The 16,644-nt window shown below is 42.8% G+C and overlaps 1 protein-coding gene across 2 annotated transcripts; it reads left to right on the top strand.

Annotated features, from left to right (window-relative positions):
* Positions 1 to 577: 577 nt before the first annotated feature.
* LOC311161205 (myosin-1B) lies at positions 578 to 16,153 on the top strand (the record flags this gene model as incomplete). 2 transcript variants are annotated; one of them, XM_084218565.1, is made up of 38 exons in its annotated part: positions 578 to 1,185; positions 1,273 to 1,416; positions 1,508 to 1,664; positions 1,981 to 2,008; positions 2,106 to 2,220; positions 2,300 to 2,392; positions 2,491 to 2,554; positions 2,639 to 2,737; positions 2,838 to 2,941; positions 3,028 to 3,166; positions 4,286 to 4,404; positions 4,505 to 4,654; positions 5,282 to 5,452; positions 5,693 to 5,987; positions 6,637 to 6,716; positions 7,013 to 7,100; positions 7,187 to 7,304; positions 7,522 to 7,645; positions 7,729 to 7,865; positions 8,650 to 8,905; positions 9,430 to 9,672; positions 9,773 to 9,949; positions 10,035 to 10,180; positions 10,268 to 10,358; positions 10,447 to 10,836; positions 11,190 to 11,316; positions 11,866 to 11,984; positions 12,307 to 12,503; positions 12,892 to 13,075; positions 13,162 to 13,327; positions 13,495 to 13,619; positions 13,805 to 14,113; positions 14,215 to 14,418; positions 14,834 to 14,959; positions 15,054 to 15,224; positions 15,316 to 15,420; positions 15,688 to 15,783; positions 16,001 to 16,153. In XM_084218565.1, the coding sequence occupies exons 1-38, from the start codon at positions 982 to 984 to the stop codon at positions 16,151 to 16,153; spliced, it is 5,814 nt and encodes a 1,937-aa protein (XP_084074691.1). In that variant the 5' UTR covers positions 578 to 981. The 2 variants fall into 2 exon arrangements, with proteins under 2 accessions (XP_084074691.1, XP_084074690.1); XM_084218564.1 differs by having other exon boundaries at positions 5,693 to 6,002.
* Between the last annotated feature and the right edge of the window lie 491 nt (positions 16,154 to 16,644).

The following is a 16,644-nucleotide window of genomic DNA, read 5'->3' as shown; positions in this document are numbered from 1 at the left end:
ATGAAATAACACAAAGTACTATATAGGTATTATGTACAAATATAAAATAATACATTGTAATATATAATAACATAATATATATACTGACATAATATATACTAAAATATAAATTATGGCAATCTTATTCCTCCTAGGAATAGTTGATATTATTCCTGTTAGGAATCTTGTAAGAAAATGCGAAATAATATAAGCAGTGTCAAAATTTCTGGTAAAAATCTGGCACAATTTTTCAACCTTCTGTGATTATTTTGTGGAATGGTCTCATTTGAGTTATTAATCAAGTGGAAAAAGCTATTAATCAAGTGGAAAAACATGTTAGAGACTAAACCAGTCAGGAAATTGCACCCATTTGATAACACCAAATTGTGTCATGAAGTTTGTCTTTGGCCAAGAAGGCAAAGTAATTTTTTGTTGTCGTTGTAAAGATTATTCTTCCTAATAACTAATCTAAACTCAGCCTATTTCAGTTTTGAGCCATTCCCCTTTTATCTGTTGCTCCAAACCCTTGTCTAAAGTTCCCCTTCAAGTCTTTTGGAACTCCTCTAGGTAATGAAAGGTTGCTGGAAGGTCTCCTTGGAGTCTTCTCTTCTCCAGATGGAACCAACCCAGCTCTCCCAGCCAATTTCCAGAGCAGAGGGGCTTTATCCCTTGGAATATCTCCATGGCCTCCTCTGGATACACTCCAACAGCTCCATGTCCTTCCTCTGCTGGGACCCCAAATATAAAAAGACAGAAAACGTTCTTCTGCAAATGCAAGCGTCCAGTGGGACTAAAGATCTGATCACACAAAAAAAATAATAAAAGAAAAAAGAAATTGCAGAAGAGAACTCTGAGTTAGCAGGAAAATAGAAGGCAATTTAGTTGATACCTAAAGAAGAGCAACCAAATGTGCTATAGGAATGTTTGTTCCATCACACACTATTTTAATACATTCTCTATCCTCACAGATACTTGCTGCATTACGTGTAGCAAGCAGCAGCCATGTCCACGGACGCTGAGATGGCCATCTTTGGGGAGGCGGCTCCTTACCTCCGAAAATCGGAGAAGGAGAGAATTGAGGCCCAGAACAAACCTTTTGATGCCAAGTCATCTGTCTTCGTGGTGCATGCAAAGGAGTCCTATGTGAAGAGCACAATCCAGAGCAGGGAACCGGGAAAAATCACTGTCAAGACTGAAGGGGGAGAGGTGGGTGAAATACAAAACTTATGAACAGCAGTTCATTCCCAGTCTGGCTCTTAGCTGACATGCATGTACCTTCCTGCCCTCTGACAGACCCTGACAGTGAAGGAAGATCAAATCTTCTCCATGAACCCTCCCAAGTATGACAAGATTGAGGACATGGCCATGATGACCCACCTGCACGAACCCGCTGTGCTGTACAACCTCAAAGAGCGTTACGCAGCCTGGATGATCTACGTAAGTGGCAGCAGCAGCTTCCTCTGGGCAGCCTCAGGAGCTGCTGGGCCAGGCTCAGGGCAAGCCAGCGTGCTGTGTCCCTTCCTTGCAGACCTACTCGGGTCTCTTCTGCGTCACTGTCAACCCCTACAAGTGGCTGCCGGTGTACAACCCCGAGGTGGTGTTGGCCTACCGAGGCAAGAAGCGCCAGGAGGCCCCTCCACACATCTTCTCCATCTCTGACAACGCCTATCAGTTCATGCTGACTGGTGAGTGGCTCTGTCTGCCTCAGGGGCCTTGGACCAATAAATTCTCTGAAGGGATACCCTGTCTCAGAAAAGTGAAGAGGCTTTTTCAAACCTTTCTTGGATCTGACACACACATCTGTTGCAGTATAGCAAACTTCATAGCGTTGTTTCTACTGTTTTAAATGAAAGATATCTCTGTACTCAGTGATGTGCTTTGGAGGTTTGCTTGTTGAAGTGAAGCTGACATCAGGCAAAACATTAGACTTACCTGACTATGTTTCATTCTTTCTCTGTTGTTTATTGAGTTTTAAGTGCTGTGTTTCTGCCTTGTTGACAGATCGTGAGAACCAGTCCATCCTGATCACGTAGGTACCCCCCTGCGTGGGTCCCTGCGGGGCTGCCCGGTGCCAGGGCACCTCCTGCCTGACCACGCACCCTCTGCTTCTCTCTTGGCTTTGGCAGCGGAGAATCCGGGGCCGGGAAGACTGTGAACACAAAGCGTGTCATCCAGTACTTTGCAACAATTGCAGCCAGTGGGGACAAGAAAAAGGAGGAGCAGACCTCAGGCAAAATGCAGGTGAGGTCCCAGGGCTAGGAACCTGCAACTATCCAATTTCCTCATGAGCTAGATCACGACAAGAAGACTTCTATTCTAGGGGACACTTGAGGATCAAATCATCAGTGCCAACCCACTGCTGGAGGCCTTTGGAAATGCCAAGACCGTGAGGAACGACAACTCCTCACGCTTTGTGAGTTGTTACTCAGCACAAATGTCAACACCAATTTGGATATTCTTGCTGTCCAGATTGGTAAAATAAGTCTCCATTGACTTTCCTGCTGCTTTCAGGGTAAATTCATCAGAATCCATTTTGGTGCCACAGGCAAACTGGCTTCTGCTGACATTGAAACCTGTAAGACACCCTTCTGGCCCGATCCCCTTTCCCTCCATCCTTCCCCACTTCTTGTGCTTGACTGTGTCCTACCTTCCTTGCCAGATCTGCTGGAGAAGTCCAGAGTCACTTTCCAGCTCAAGGCGGAAAGGAGCTACCACATCTTTTATCAGATCATGTCCAACAGGAAACCAGAACTTATCGGTAGGAAAAATCAGTAACTCTTATGGGCAAAGGTCATGGAACAAGTTCGAGTTCTTTTCTGTGCCAATTGCATTTGTCTCTGTTTTGTCCTTCTTTTCAGAGATGTTGCTGATCACCACCAACCCCTATGACTATCTGTACGTGAGTCAAGGTGAGATCACAGTTCCCAGCATTAACGACCAGGAGGAGCTGATGGCCACCGACGTAAGTAGCAGAAGTTTTCCTAGGTGAACTTTCATCTCTCTGACCTTTAACATCTGGGGTAATCACCTTAACAACTCTTTTGTCAGAGTGCCATTGACATCCTGGGATTCAGTGCTGATGAGAAAACAGCCATCTACAAGCTGACAGGGGCTGTCATGCACTACGGGAACCTGAAGTTCAAGCAGAAGCAACGAGAGGAGCAGGCAGAGCCTGATGGCACAGAAGGTACCAGCACCACCCATCCCAGAGCTCAGGAGAGAGTGAACACTCACTGAGTGGAAGGCAGCATGTGAGGGTCAGAATGATTGACTCAGCTTTTGCATTTCCTCAGTGCCAGTACTGTAGAATAGCAGTGGGTCCTAGCCATAGGAATTCTCTGGAGGAGCACAACTCAATGGAACATGCCAATTATTTTGAACAAATCAAAAAATTAAGTCTAGTGACTCCTAAAGCATGCTCCTATCTTCTGTCAGAGTAGGAGTCAGGCAAAAGTAAAGCAAACTCTGCTGCTGTCTTGAGTGGAAGCTTCCCAGACTTGACACAGAACCAGGAACAGTTCTCAAGTACTAATGAATAATTATATAATTATAGCAGAGTAGACTATATACAACCACAATGTGCATATACATACATATATATCTACAAAACTGAACTTTTCTCCTTGTTTCATCTTTCTAGTTATGAATGTGCCTTAAATGTGTTGTTGGAAATAACACATAAATGCAGCTCAAAATTAGCATCTGTGTATAAATCTTACATAATGAGGTTTGGCCTTCTCACATTGAAGAACTCTGTAAATAGTACTGGTGTTTGCTATCAGCTTCACTGTGGGACAAGACAGGCAGCAAATTTGAAAGTGATGACAGAGTATGTGCTGTTCTGTGGTGCTTGTATTTGTTAACTTAGCTGCAGATAAAATGGCAGCTGGGAAAACTGAATGTGTTTGATATTTATCCTTAGGGACAACATAATCCGACTATGAAAGTTGTACAGGATATCCTATTCATACTCTTGGCATTATACCTCACTAATCTACCTCTGTCTCTCCAATGACAGGAGAGTTTCACTGACTACAATTTTCCGTGCAGTGTATTTGAATACCAGCCACTTTTCTATTCTGTTTATTATGAAATAATAAACTATTTGATCTGCCATTTTCATGGCTCTTGGTCCTTTTGTCTGTCTAGTCTCTTGCTAATCAGAAAAAATTAGCAAGTCAAGAAAAACGACAATATTTTAAAGGACATGGTTAAATATATAAGGCTTCTGTAGAAATCTGAATTGCTGCAAGATCCTTTCACTGGAGAGCTAATATCTGATCCTCCTCTATGCTTGTTTCCTTAGTTGCTGACAAGGCTGCCTACCTGATGGGTCTGAACTCAGCAGACCTGCTCAAGGCCCTCTGCTACCCCCGAGTCAAGGTGGGGAATGAATACGTCACCAAGGGCCAAACTGTGCAGCAGGTAAGAGAGAAGTGAAAATAGAAAAAAAAAATTACTTAAATTAAAAATTTTTAACTCCTTTTCTGCTGCAGATGATAGCTTTCCTTTAACCTTTCCTCAGGTATACAACTCAGTGGGTGCCCTGGCTAAGTCTGTGTTCGAGAAGATGTTCCTGTGGATGGTTGTTCGTATCAACCAGCAGCTGGATACGAAGCAGCCCAGGCAGTACTTCATTGGTGTCCTGGACATTGCTGGCTTTGAGATCTTTGATGTAAGAGGAGGATCTCCATAAAGCTTTCCTGGAGGAGGCATTAGGAAATTGGAATAATTTGGGGGTTGGAGTGTCTTTTATTTCAGTTATGGGTTATTTCTATTTTTTTGATAATTCTGCCTTTCCACTAGGAAAAGTACCCTTCTGGTTCTCATTACATGTAGCATCCCACAGGGCTGTTTTTATTTGTAGATGTTTGGTGTTGCATGCAAAAGTGAAAATTGCATTGAAAACTGCTCTGAACAACTGGCAAATAACAGCAGAGAGAGACTTTGAGAAAGTTAAAATATTTCTTTTTAAAGGAAGATTTTGTTAAGGCTGAAGCCAGATTTCCTCTGAATGCTTGGGAATAGAGAGGTAATATACACAAATTCAAATGAAAAGCTGGACTTGGACAAAGATATGCAGATCTATTCAGAGCTCAGAAATATGTTGAGACGGTGCCAGGGCCCAAGAGGTTAGATATATTAGAGGATGGAATACAACAGTCATCTGTCCAGTTCCAGCACTAGAAATTCAGGATTCCAGTCTTGGAGATCTTAGTGGGATAAGAATAAAGCCTATTGAAACAAGGACGACATTCCTGGAACTGAAATTCACAGGTAAGTAAATCTTTGCCTTCTGCAGTTCAACAGCCTGGAGCAGCTGTGCATCAACTTCACCAATGAGAAACTGCAACAGTTCTTCAACCACCACATGTTCGTGCTGGAGCAGGAGGAGTACAAGAAGGAGGGCATTGAATGGGAGTTCATTGACTTTGGCATGGACCTGGCTGCCTGCATTGAGCTCATTGAGAAGGTATTTCTGTAATTCACAATGTCAGGTATTTTCAGACATGCATTCATTTTATACATATTTCTAAATGCAGCTTGAAATGGTAAATGTGATAGAACAGATACATCAGTTTGTATTATTTTAGATTTGCTGAACAGAACAATTCCTGAGAGCAGTAATATTATCTCACTCAGGAAGTTATTTCATCTCTGAATCTTTCTGCCTTTTTACCTTGTCCTCCCTCCTTCCTTATGCTTCTCCCAGCCCATGGGCATCTTCTCCATCCTGGAAGAGGAGTGCATGTTCCCCAAGGCAACTGACACCTCTTTCAAGAACAAGCTCTATGACCAGCACCTGGGCAAGTCCAACAACTTCCAGAAGCCCAAACCTGGCAAGGGCAAGGCTGAGGCCCATTTCTCCCTGGTGCACTATGCTGGCACAGTGGACTACAACATCACTGGGTGGCTAGAGAAGAACAAGGACCCTCTGAATGAAACCGTTGTGGGGCTGTATCAGAAGTCATCCTTGAAGACCCTGGCCTTGCTCTTTGCATCTGCTGGTGGGGCAGAAGCAGGTGATTTCTTTGAAATCAGTTCTACTATAATTCATAGAAAAAGAAATTAAAATACTGTCGTAATATTTTGCAGTGATATCTACATTTCTAAAACTGAAAACCCAAAACCTCATCTACTGTTTGGATCTCAGTCTAATAAAGGGTATTACTACTCCCTGGAGACCTTAATAAATCTGTAGGTTTTAGAATGAGACAGCTGTACTAGAGCATTTACCCAGTCTAGCTGAGAAACCAGATTTCTGCAATATGGACCATTCTCAAATACTTCAGTGAGTACAATCAAATGTATCAACATGCTGTTAAATTTATGCATACCCTTAGATGTAAGACTACATAAACACTGCATTTGGTGTTCTTACTAGCTATTAGTTTAGTGCTTCAAATATCTTTCTATGCAAATTGTTACATTTCGTTTCCTGACTGCATTTCTAAATTTCAGCTTGAAATCATTAGATTTCCTTCTTCTGCCATCTGAAAAATTCAAGCATTTTTGTAACTTTAACCACAGTCTGAGTTTGCAAATTTTGATAAGATTATTATTTTTACTAGAGTTTTTAAGATGAACATAAGAAGTTTTTCATATTCTGTGTGCTTTTGTTGTTCACTTCTTTACAAAAATATTATTACTTTTTAGAGAGCAGTGGTGGTGGTGGCGGCAAGAAGGGCGCCAAGAAGAAGGGTTCTTCTTTCCAGACTGTCTCAGCTCTCTTCCGGGTACTGTAGAACAATCACTCTAAAATTACCACATTATGTAAAAACCCCCAGAAAATTCAGTTCAGAAATGCCTTAGATAGTTCTAATACATCCTTGTGTTCAGAAAGCATAAAATAATTTGCTTCTAGTAAAGAGGAATTCTTACTGAATCTTGAGACGTATTCTTTCAGAACTGCCCAAAAGTTCTGTTAAAAAAATTACTTATTATGGTTTTATTGCAGTGTTTTTATCTCCACCTATCATTGAGATTGTGTAAATGGCATTTTTAAACCTGAGGCTTTGTTCTTGCTCCCAAGGAAAATTTAAACAAGCTGATGAGCAATTTGAGAAGCACACATCCCCATTTTGTACGGTGCCTTATTCCTAATGAAACAAAAACACCTGGTAAGTTGTTAAAGTTCAGAGGTGTGATATATCTGATCTTCTCTGTGCAGTAAAATGATATACAATTTTGTTCTGTGATTTATTAGGTGCTATGGAGCACGAGCTGGTGCTGCACCAGCTGCGCTGTAACGGCGTGCTGGAAGGGATCAGGATCTGCAGGAAAGGGTTCCCCAGTAGAATCCTCTATGCTGACTTCAAACAGAGGTCAGATTACATTTCATCACCCTCCACTGTGCTGAATCATTTGCATTTCCTAATTGTTTTAAGTAATGTGGAAGTTACCTTTAGGTATACAAAAGTCTTTTGTCCAAGTGAGTCATCCCGGTTCTTTCTATAGCTATTGAGAGAAAGAAAAAAGACATTTTCAAAGGGCTATTACAAAGGGCTATTATTTATTCCTTATCTTCCTCCAATTCCACAGATACAAGGTGCTTAATGCCAGTGCCATCCCTGAGGGACAGTTCATCGATAGCAAGAAGGCTTCTGAGAAGCTCCTTGGGTCAATCGATGTGGACCACACCCAGTACAAATTTGGACACACCAAGGTACAAACCCCCCCATTCACAGCCTGCCTGGGCTTTGCTCTCTCTACCTGACAGTGATGTGCTGCAACATTCCCTCTCTCAAGGTGTTCTTCAAAGCTGGGCTGCTGGGGCTCCTGGAGGAGATGAGGGATGAGAAGCTGGCAGAGCTCATCACCCGCACCCAGGCCATGTGTAGGGGTTACCTGATGAGGGTGGAGTTCAAGAAAATGATGGAGAGGAGGTAGATATTTACTTGGCCAATCCTTATCAGATACTAATGGCATGAACAAAACTGAAAATAAGCTGCTTCACAAAAAATCTCACTTCTTTCTCATTAACTGTTTGTCAATATGAAAGTATATCCTGAAAACAGATAAAGTAGTGTGAAATCCCAACTTAGGGAAACTTTTTTTAATAATTTGTTGCTGAAGTCATTAAATGGCTATATTATATGTGTGTTCAGAAACTCAATATTGAGTCTAAGCTAATTATTTTAGGTCACTGCTAAATAAAATGAGAGAAAGACATATTTCTATCATAAGAGAAGCATCCTCTTCCCTTTGAAAAATTTCATAAAAGTTACTGGGTCAACTTACAGGAGTGTTCCTGTTCATTTGCCATAAAAATGAGCCAAACACCCGGACTCCAAAACTGTCCATACAGGTTGATACTCTACATAACACTAGAAAGTTTTCAGTGGAAATATATATATATAATATAAAATGTGATCTAAATATTATTAGGAAATATATATTGAATAATACATGATAAATATTTTACACATAGAGATATACTGAACTATATATGATACATATATACTATACATAGGTTAAATAATTAAATAAATAAATAAATAAATAAACACACACACACACACACACACACACAACTAAATAAAAACACACACACACAACTAAAAAGTATTATGTCCCAAATTTCCTGTTATACATATAAATATATAATGTTTCATATGTTTTATAGATTTTAAAATACATATCAAAACATATTTTGTTATTACCTTTCAGGGAGTCCATCTTCTGCATCCAGTACAACGTTCGTTCATTCATGAATGTCAAACACTGGCCATGGATGAAGCTGTTCTTCAAGATCAAGCCCTTGCTGAAGAGTGCAGAGTCTGAGAAAGAAATGGCCAACATGAAGGAAGAATTTGAGAAAACCAAGGAGGAGCTTGCAAAGTCTGAGGCCAAGAGGAAAGAGCTGGAGGAGAAAATGGTGGCCCTGGTGCAGGAGAAAAATGACCTGCAGCTGCAAGTGCAGGCTGTGAGTATTGCTAATGTTTTTTGACTTGTGATGTCCTATATAAAATCACCCTAAATGTCTCAGTAAACACACATTATTCCAAAATAGCAATTATTCTAAAACATACACATATTTTTAAAAATGGGAAGAAAAACCACATACAGTTGCTATCTTAATCTTTATAGAGCTTTATATACTTTACAATTTTGATATGTTATCAACTGATCAATTAAGGATGTCTGTAGGTTCAATGAAAACATTTTGTTTAGAGAATCCCAAGTGAATTCAGACGGAGTAGGAAGAGCTGAGAGTGTCAGGTATTTATCACACATTTATGGTCCCTGTCTCTTCAAGAAAAATGGTGATAAAAGTTCCCAGCATCCCTTCATCCCTGGAAATAAGAATGTAGTAACAATAATCTTAAAACTGTATTTACAAACAAGTATTTGGATTAATCTAGTGGCAGTTAGATGTCTACGGCCTAAAAGTACATCAGAGCCCTTAGCCTCAGCTTGAAAACTCTTTTATTTAAATGAATCATGTAGGAAGCTGATGGTTTGGCTGATGCTGAGGAAAGGTGCGACCAGCTCATCAAAACCAAAATCCAGCTGGAAGCCAAAATTAAGGAGCTGACAGAGAGAGCAGAAGAAGAAGAAGAGATGAATGCTGAGCTGACAGCCAAGAAGAGGAAGCTGGAGGATGAATGTTCAGAGCTGAAGAAAGATATTGATGACCTTGAGCTAACACTGGCCAAGGTGGAGAAGGAAAAACATGCCACTGAAAACAAGGTAGGAGTTGGAACCGGTCACTCACACTCTGGAAAAACTTGTTTTGTTAGAAAATGTTAAGCACCATTTTCTGTCTGTGCTTGTTCCTTTCTTCCCAAAGGTGAAAAACCTGACTGAGGAGATGGCAGCTCTGGACGAGACCATTGCCAAGCTGACAAAAGAGAAGAAAGCCCTCCAAGAGGCCCATCAGCAGACCCTGGATGACCTGCAGGCAGAGGAGGACAAAGTCAATACTCTGACCAAAGCCAAAAGCAAGCTGGAACAGCAAGTGGATGATGTAAGCACACAGAGATAGAGCAGGAACAGGACAGGTATGGAGTCCAAGCTGTCTGGCAGAGGCCTGATGGTCTTGTTGTGTTTAGCTGGAAGGGTCCCTGGAGCAAGAGAAGAAACTGCGCATGGACCTGGAGAGAGCCAAGAGGAAACTGGAAGGAGACCTGAAGCTGGCCCAGGACAGCATCATGGATTTGGAGAATGATAAGCAGCAGCTGGATGAGAAGCTGAAGAAGTAAGTGTGGTTCTGGGACTCCTGAGTGCTGGGCTGCAGCACTTGTCTTTTTTCTTGGAGCTCTAACGCGGTTCACTTGTCCCAAAGGAAAGACTTTGAAATCAGCCAGATCCAGAGTAAAACCGAGGATGAACAAACCCTGGGCATGCAACTTCAGAAGAAGATCAAGGAGCTGCAGGCAAGTCTCTGTTCCTTCCCCTGCCTTGCTCAGGCTGAGCTCAGGCAGGAGGAGGGCACGGCTGTGAAGGGTCCCTGCTGTTCTGCAGGCCCGCATTGAGGAGCTGGAGGAGGAAATTGAGGCAGAGCGAACCTCTCGCGCTAAAGCAGAGAAGCATCGCGCTGACCTGTCCAGGGAGCTGGAGGAGATCAGCGAGCGCCTGGAAGAAGCAGGAGGGGCCACAGCAGCTCAGGTGGAGATGAACAAGAAGCGTGAGGCAGAGTTCCAGAAGATGCGCCGTGACCTGGAAGAGGCCACGCTGCAGCACGAAGCCACGGCTGCCGCCCTGCGCAAGAAGCACGCGGACAGCACGGCTGAGCTGGGCGAGCAGATCGACAACCTGCAACGCGTGAAGCAGAAGCTGGAGAAGGAGAAGAGTGAGCTGAAGATGGAGATTGATGACTTGGCCAGCAACATGGAGTCTGTCTCCAAGGCCAAGGTACGTAAATATTTCTTCTTGTTGATTCAACCATAATCAGATATTTATATTTTAACAGAGAAATTTTAGTTAGTCATATTTTAGAATAAACTATTCCACTTTGCAACTTCAATGTGTGTTTAAACATTTCTGTATTATCTAAATCTTTTGATCATACCAATTCATCTGCCCTACAATGGGCATGGAATATACAGATGTTGGAACTGGGTACACAAACTTCATAGAAATATATATTAGTTAACTGAGAAGTTTTGGCTTCTGAATCATTCTTTCTTCCTTTATAAGACTTCATATGTTTACAAATTATGAGTTGAACCATAAAACATCTTTCCTTCTGTTCCTAATGCAAACAGGCAAATCTGGAGAAGATGTGTCGTTCCCTAGAAGATCAACTCAGTGAGATTAAGACAAAGGAGGAGGAACAGCAGCGCATAATTAATGACATTAGTGCTCAAAGAGCTCGGCTACAAACAGAATCTGGTAAAACATTTGTCTTTTAAAGAAAATACTGTATATTACCTGGTTCTTTAAAAAAAAAAAAAAAAGTAAAACTCACATGGAGTCTTGGAGGATTCTACATGAACTAGGTTGAACCTGAGCCAAAAATGTGTTTTTTGATGAAGCTGGCCAATAGAACCCTGAGAGAACCCTGAGTTATGTTAGGAGAAGCATTGCCAATGAGTTAGTGGAGAATGATCGTTCCCCCTACTCAGCACATGAGACTTTGCCTGGATTGCTTGACCTTGTTAAAACTCCTGAGATTCCCATGGGCCATAATCCCTCTGGATGGCACTGTGGTTCTCATTCTGTAAACTCAAGGCTTAATGCAAACATAGAGCAAGCCTGGTGGGATTTTACATGATGTGTCATTTCTAGCCTCTAAGAGATGTGGGTATCAGTGATTAGGAATCCAGGAAAGCAGTAAAATTTTGTTTAACACATAATATTTGTATATGAGCATTTATTATCAAGATTGATACTTTTACATAAGTGATAACAAGTTTTTTTTACTCATCTGAACACTCTCAGGTGAATTTTCACGCCAGGTAGATGAGAAAGATGCTCTGATTTCTCAGCTCTCAAGAGGAAAACAGGCTTTCACCCAACAGATTGAGGAACTCAAAAGGCATCTAGAGGAAGAGATAAAGGTAAGAAAGCTCTCCAAATTCTGAGTTGTCCATTGGACTCCTTCTGTCTAGGAGGAGCTTTAGATATGAGTGAAATTACAGAAATAACAAGACGAAATGAAGGAAAAAAAAATTTAAGTAATATAGTGCAGGCCTTGCCATACCAGTTTTCTTCTTCCTTCCCTGCAGTTTATATGATAATTGTTTTGAAGATTCCCAGACTTTGCTTTTTCATTCAGTAGCTTGCCATTACTCGCAGCAGAATCAGTGCCCACCAGCACTTCTGTCATGAGATCTCCCAGGATATTTCCATTCATTTTCCCACTGTTTTTTTTTCACACAGGCCAAGAATGCCCTGGCCCACGCCCTGCAGTCTGCTCGCCACGACTGTGACTTACTCAGGGAACAATATGAGGAGGAGCAGGAGGCCAAGGGGGAGCTGCAGCGAGCCCTGTCCAAGGCCAACAGTGAAGTGGCCCAGTGGAGAACCAAATACGAGACGGACGCGATTCAGCGCACGGAGGAGCTTGAGGAGGCCAAGTACGTGGGGACGCAGGATGGGAAATGATAGGAGAAGACTGAAACTGGTCACGGGAAATCAGGATCTCTGAGAGTGGGTTAAGATAAGAATGGGAGGGAAGCATGGATAGACTGTCTTTGTAAAAAAAGGGGAGAGAGAGAGGGAGAGAAAAAGAGAGCGATTGGATGTGAAGATATAGGCTTTAGGGCTAGAAGGACTAAGACAGGCCTAATCCTCCATAAGTGAAAAGACAGAAGTGATAGTTCTTATTGGCTGCATGCACTTGTGGACGAGAAAAACCATTGTGGAAACCATTTGGATCAAAACCTCCAAAGTGACAAATTCATGGCAGTAAAAAACTGATGCCTGTTCAAGCTCAAACATGGCACTGTGCTTGTCTCCTCCCAGGAAGAAGCTGGCCCAGCGCCTGCAGGATGCAGAGGAACATGTTGAGGCTGTCAATGCCAAATGTGCCTCCCTGGAGAAGACAAAGCAGAGGCTGCAGAATGAAGTGGAGGATCTGATGATTGACGTGGAGAGATCCAATGCTGCCTGTGCTGCTCTGGATAAGAAGCAGAAGAACTTTGACAAGGTCTTTTGGCCTCCAGCACCAGCCCTCCTGGCCAGAGCATGGCCCCGTGATGGCCACAGCCCTGCTCACCCCCCGTTTCTCTTCAGATCCTGGCAGAATGGAAGCAGAAGTACGAGGAAACGCAGGCTGAGCTGGAGGCCTCGCAGAAGGAGTCGCGCTCTCTGAGCACGGAGCTGTTCAAGATGAAGAATGCCTATGAGGAGTCCTTGGACCACCTGGAAACAATGAAGAGGGAGAACAAGAACTTGCAGCGTAAGGCCCTGGCCCTCTGATACTCACTGGCCTTTCTATCAGCAATTACCACCATTGTTCATGGCTCTGTGCATGCAGGCCTGCAGGTCTGCCTGTCACCTTGGTGGGACAGGGCCCTTCCCATTCTGCTCTGTGCCTGACCATGCCATTGATCTTTGTTCCCACAGAGGAGATTTCCGACCTCACGGAGCAGATTGCAGAGGGAGGAAAGGCAATTCATGAGCTGGAGAAAGTGAAGAAGCAGATTGAGCAGGAGAAATCTGAAATCCAGACTGCTCTGGAGGAAGCTGAGGTACACAGCCTTATTTCTTGCTGTCTTATGTGTCTTGGATCTCTATTTTGCTTATCTCATTCCGAGACAAAGGCAGAGAAGCCGTCTTATAAAAGTAGAGATATTATGTAAATATAGCACTCTTTTTACTCAGAGCTTAAGGTTCCACACTTGTCACACGAAAAGTACTATTTTTTCTTATCCAGGCCTCCCTGGAACATGAGGAGGGGAAGATCCTGCGCCTGCAGCTTGAGCTCAACCAAGTGAAGTCTGAGATCGACAGGAAGATAGCAGAGAAAGATGAGGAGATCGAACAAATGAAGAGAAACCACCTCCGAGTTGTGGAGTCCATGCAGAGCACTCTAGATGCTGAGATCAGGAGCAGGAATGAAGCCCTGAGGCTGAAGAAAAAGATGGAGGGAGACCTGAATGAAATAGAAATTCAGCTGAGCCATGCCAACCGCCAGGCTGCAGAGGCACAGAAGAACCTGAGAAACACCCAGGGAGTGCTCAAGGTCTGTTGAACAGAAATTGCCTACAGAGAAATATCTTGATTAATACTTTCAGTCCACCAGACCTCAAAACCTGCTTATCATGTCTTTTAATGGCTCTACAGGACACACAGATACACCTGGACGATGCTCTCAGGTCTCAGGAGGACCTGAAGGAGCAGGTGGCCATGGTGGAGCGCAGAGCAAACCTGCTGCAGGCTGAGGTTGAGGAGCTCCGGGCAGCCCTGGAGCAGACGGAGCGGTCGAGGAAAGTGGCTGAGCAGGAATTAATGGACGCCAGTGAGCGTGTGCAGCTCCTCCACAGCCAGGTGAGGTCATTTGGTGAACACTTTTATGCTTTATTCCAGTCACCACTCAATGCTCACCTTGGAGGAAGACTGTTCTCTTTTCTGGAATATTCATCATGTTACTAAAAAATATTGTTGCCGAAAAAAATATGTGCACTTGTGACTTTTCCCTTACTCTCTTTTTATTACTTTTCTATGCCAGCCTTGGAGGATGAGATGTGGCACAGATTATATTTCTAAGCACTTTTTCAAATTAATGAAAAATGGAGAAAGAAAAACCCCAAAATGTCTTTTCCCCAATAAAAAGAAATTTTACTAGAAAAATCTCTGATATTGCTTTTTCACATAATTATGTCTTAAATTATTGAAAATCCTGTAATGTTCTTGATTTCAAATAATGAACTTACGAAAACAAACCTCTGATGCTGCTCAACAGAATACCAGCCTGATCAACACCAAGAAGAAGCTGGAAACGGACATTTCCCAGATCCAGAGTGAAATGGAGGATACCATCCAGGAAGCCCGTAATGCTGAGGAGAAGGCCAAGAAGGCCATCACAGATGTGAGTTGGACACTCCTGGCATTGCTCATAGTGAATCTATTCTCCCCACAATATCTCCAGTCCCAAAATGGCTTTGACCTTTTGCTCTGATCAGGCTGCCATGATGGCAGAAGAGCTGAAGAAGGAGCAGGACACCAGTGCCCACCTGGAGAGGATGAAGAAGAACCTGGACCAGACAGTGAAGGACCTGCAGCACCGTCTGGATGAGGCCGAGCAGCTGGCACTGAAGGGAGGGAAGAAGCAGATCCAGAAGCTGGAGGCCAGGGTGTGTAGGGCTGGGGCTGTGCCTGAGTGAGCGTGTCCCTCCTTGGAGAGACCTTGTCAGGGCAGCTGCAGGGATGGGCTTGTGCTTGCAGGTGCGGGAGCTGGAAGGGGAGGTTGATGCTGAGCAGAAGCGCAGCGCCGAAGCCGTGAAGGGTGTGCGCAAGTACGAGCGGAGGGTGAAGGAACTCACCTACCAGGTAAGGCAGGAGCTCTTCTTCGTGTTGATACACTCTTATTCCTGGTACCCAAAATGTAGCCCTCAGGGATTTGTCTCTTTCCTGAGTCTGACATAAAGAAAGGAGAATAATGAAGCACCAGAAGATTACTGTCTTTCTAGTCATTTTAACAATATACAGCTTATCACTTCTGCCTTACTGTGCAGCAATGTCAAATAGAAATGTTACTCTTTATTTCATGTAGAGGAGGGTAAAAGAGATGCTTCTCTGTCTTGTCATTCTCTTTAGTCTGAGGAAGACAGGAAAAATGTTCTCAGGCTGCAAGATCTGGTGGACAAACTGCAAACTAAGGTGAAAGCTTACAAGAGACAAGCTGAGGAGGCTGTGAGTATCACTGTGTTCAGTCAGTCTTTATCCATGAAGTGGGATTCTGTGTTGGTGTTTATCCCTGTGTGGCTCTGTTTGAACCCAGCTTAACATTGTGGTAGTAGGTCTCTGTATCATTTCCCTTTCTTTATTTCATATTTTCACCTAGTAGTTTTACAGTGGAATTTTTTTATTAATTATTTTAACCCCTATTTTATGTTCCTCCTATCTCCAGGAGGAGCTGTCCAATGTCAACCTGTCCAAGTTCCGCAAGATCCAGCACGAGCTGGAGGAAGCCGAGGAGCGGGCTGACATTGCAGAGTCACAGGTCAACAAGCTCCGAGCCAAGAGCAGGGAGATCAGCAAGAAGGCAGAAAGTGAAGAATAAATGCCTCCAGTGCTGTAAAGTGAGAGAATTGCACAAAATGTGACATTCTATCACTTTTATTTGTAGCCGCTGCTTTGTCCTTCATTAATCTGTAGATGAGTAATGCCTACATAATAAAAATTGTAGAGTTTATGCCATGTAAATAATGAGAAGTTGGGTGTTGCATTTTAGTCATTACCCTGAATTCTTCTAAGGTTTACATTTTTCCTTGCTTATTTTAAACTTATTTATTCAATTAAAAATCTTGCTTTAGGTATTTCAAGGTGTTTCAACCACTTTTAAAGTGGTCCAATCAGACACCATGCTTTGTTCTCACCAGGAAATTTCACCTAACACTTTCTTAACTGAGAACATAATTGTTTTCTCTGAAACAGAATGTAATTATCCCTTTTAACTGTTGCTTTAGAAAAAAAATATATATTATCTCAAATGTTCCGGCCAAACAATAAGAACTTATTACACCATCCTTCCTACTCCCCCTTAGTCTTTTA

The sequence above is a fragment of the Fringilla coelebs genome, assembly GCF_963513975.1.
Source record: "Fringilla coelebs genome assembly, chromosome: 19".
In the NCBI taxonomy this organism is placed as follows: domain Eukaryota; kingdom Metazoa; phylum Chordata; class Aves; order Passeriformes; family Fringillidae; genus Fringilla; species Fringilla coelebs.
The sequence above is the reverse complement of the archived record's forward strand: the minus strand, read 5'-3'. Positions and strand labels throughout refer to the sequence as shown.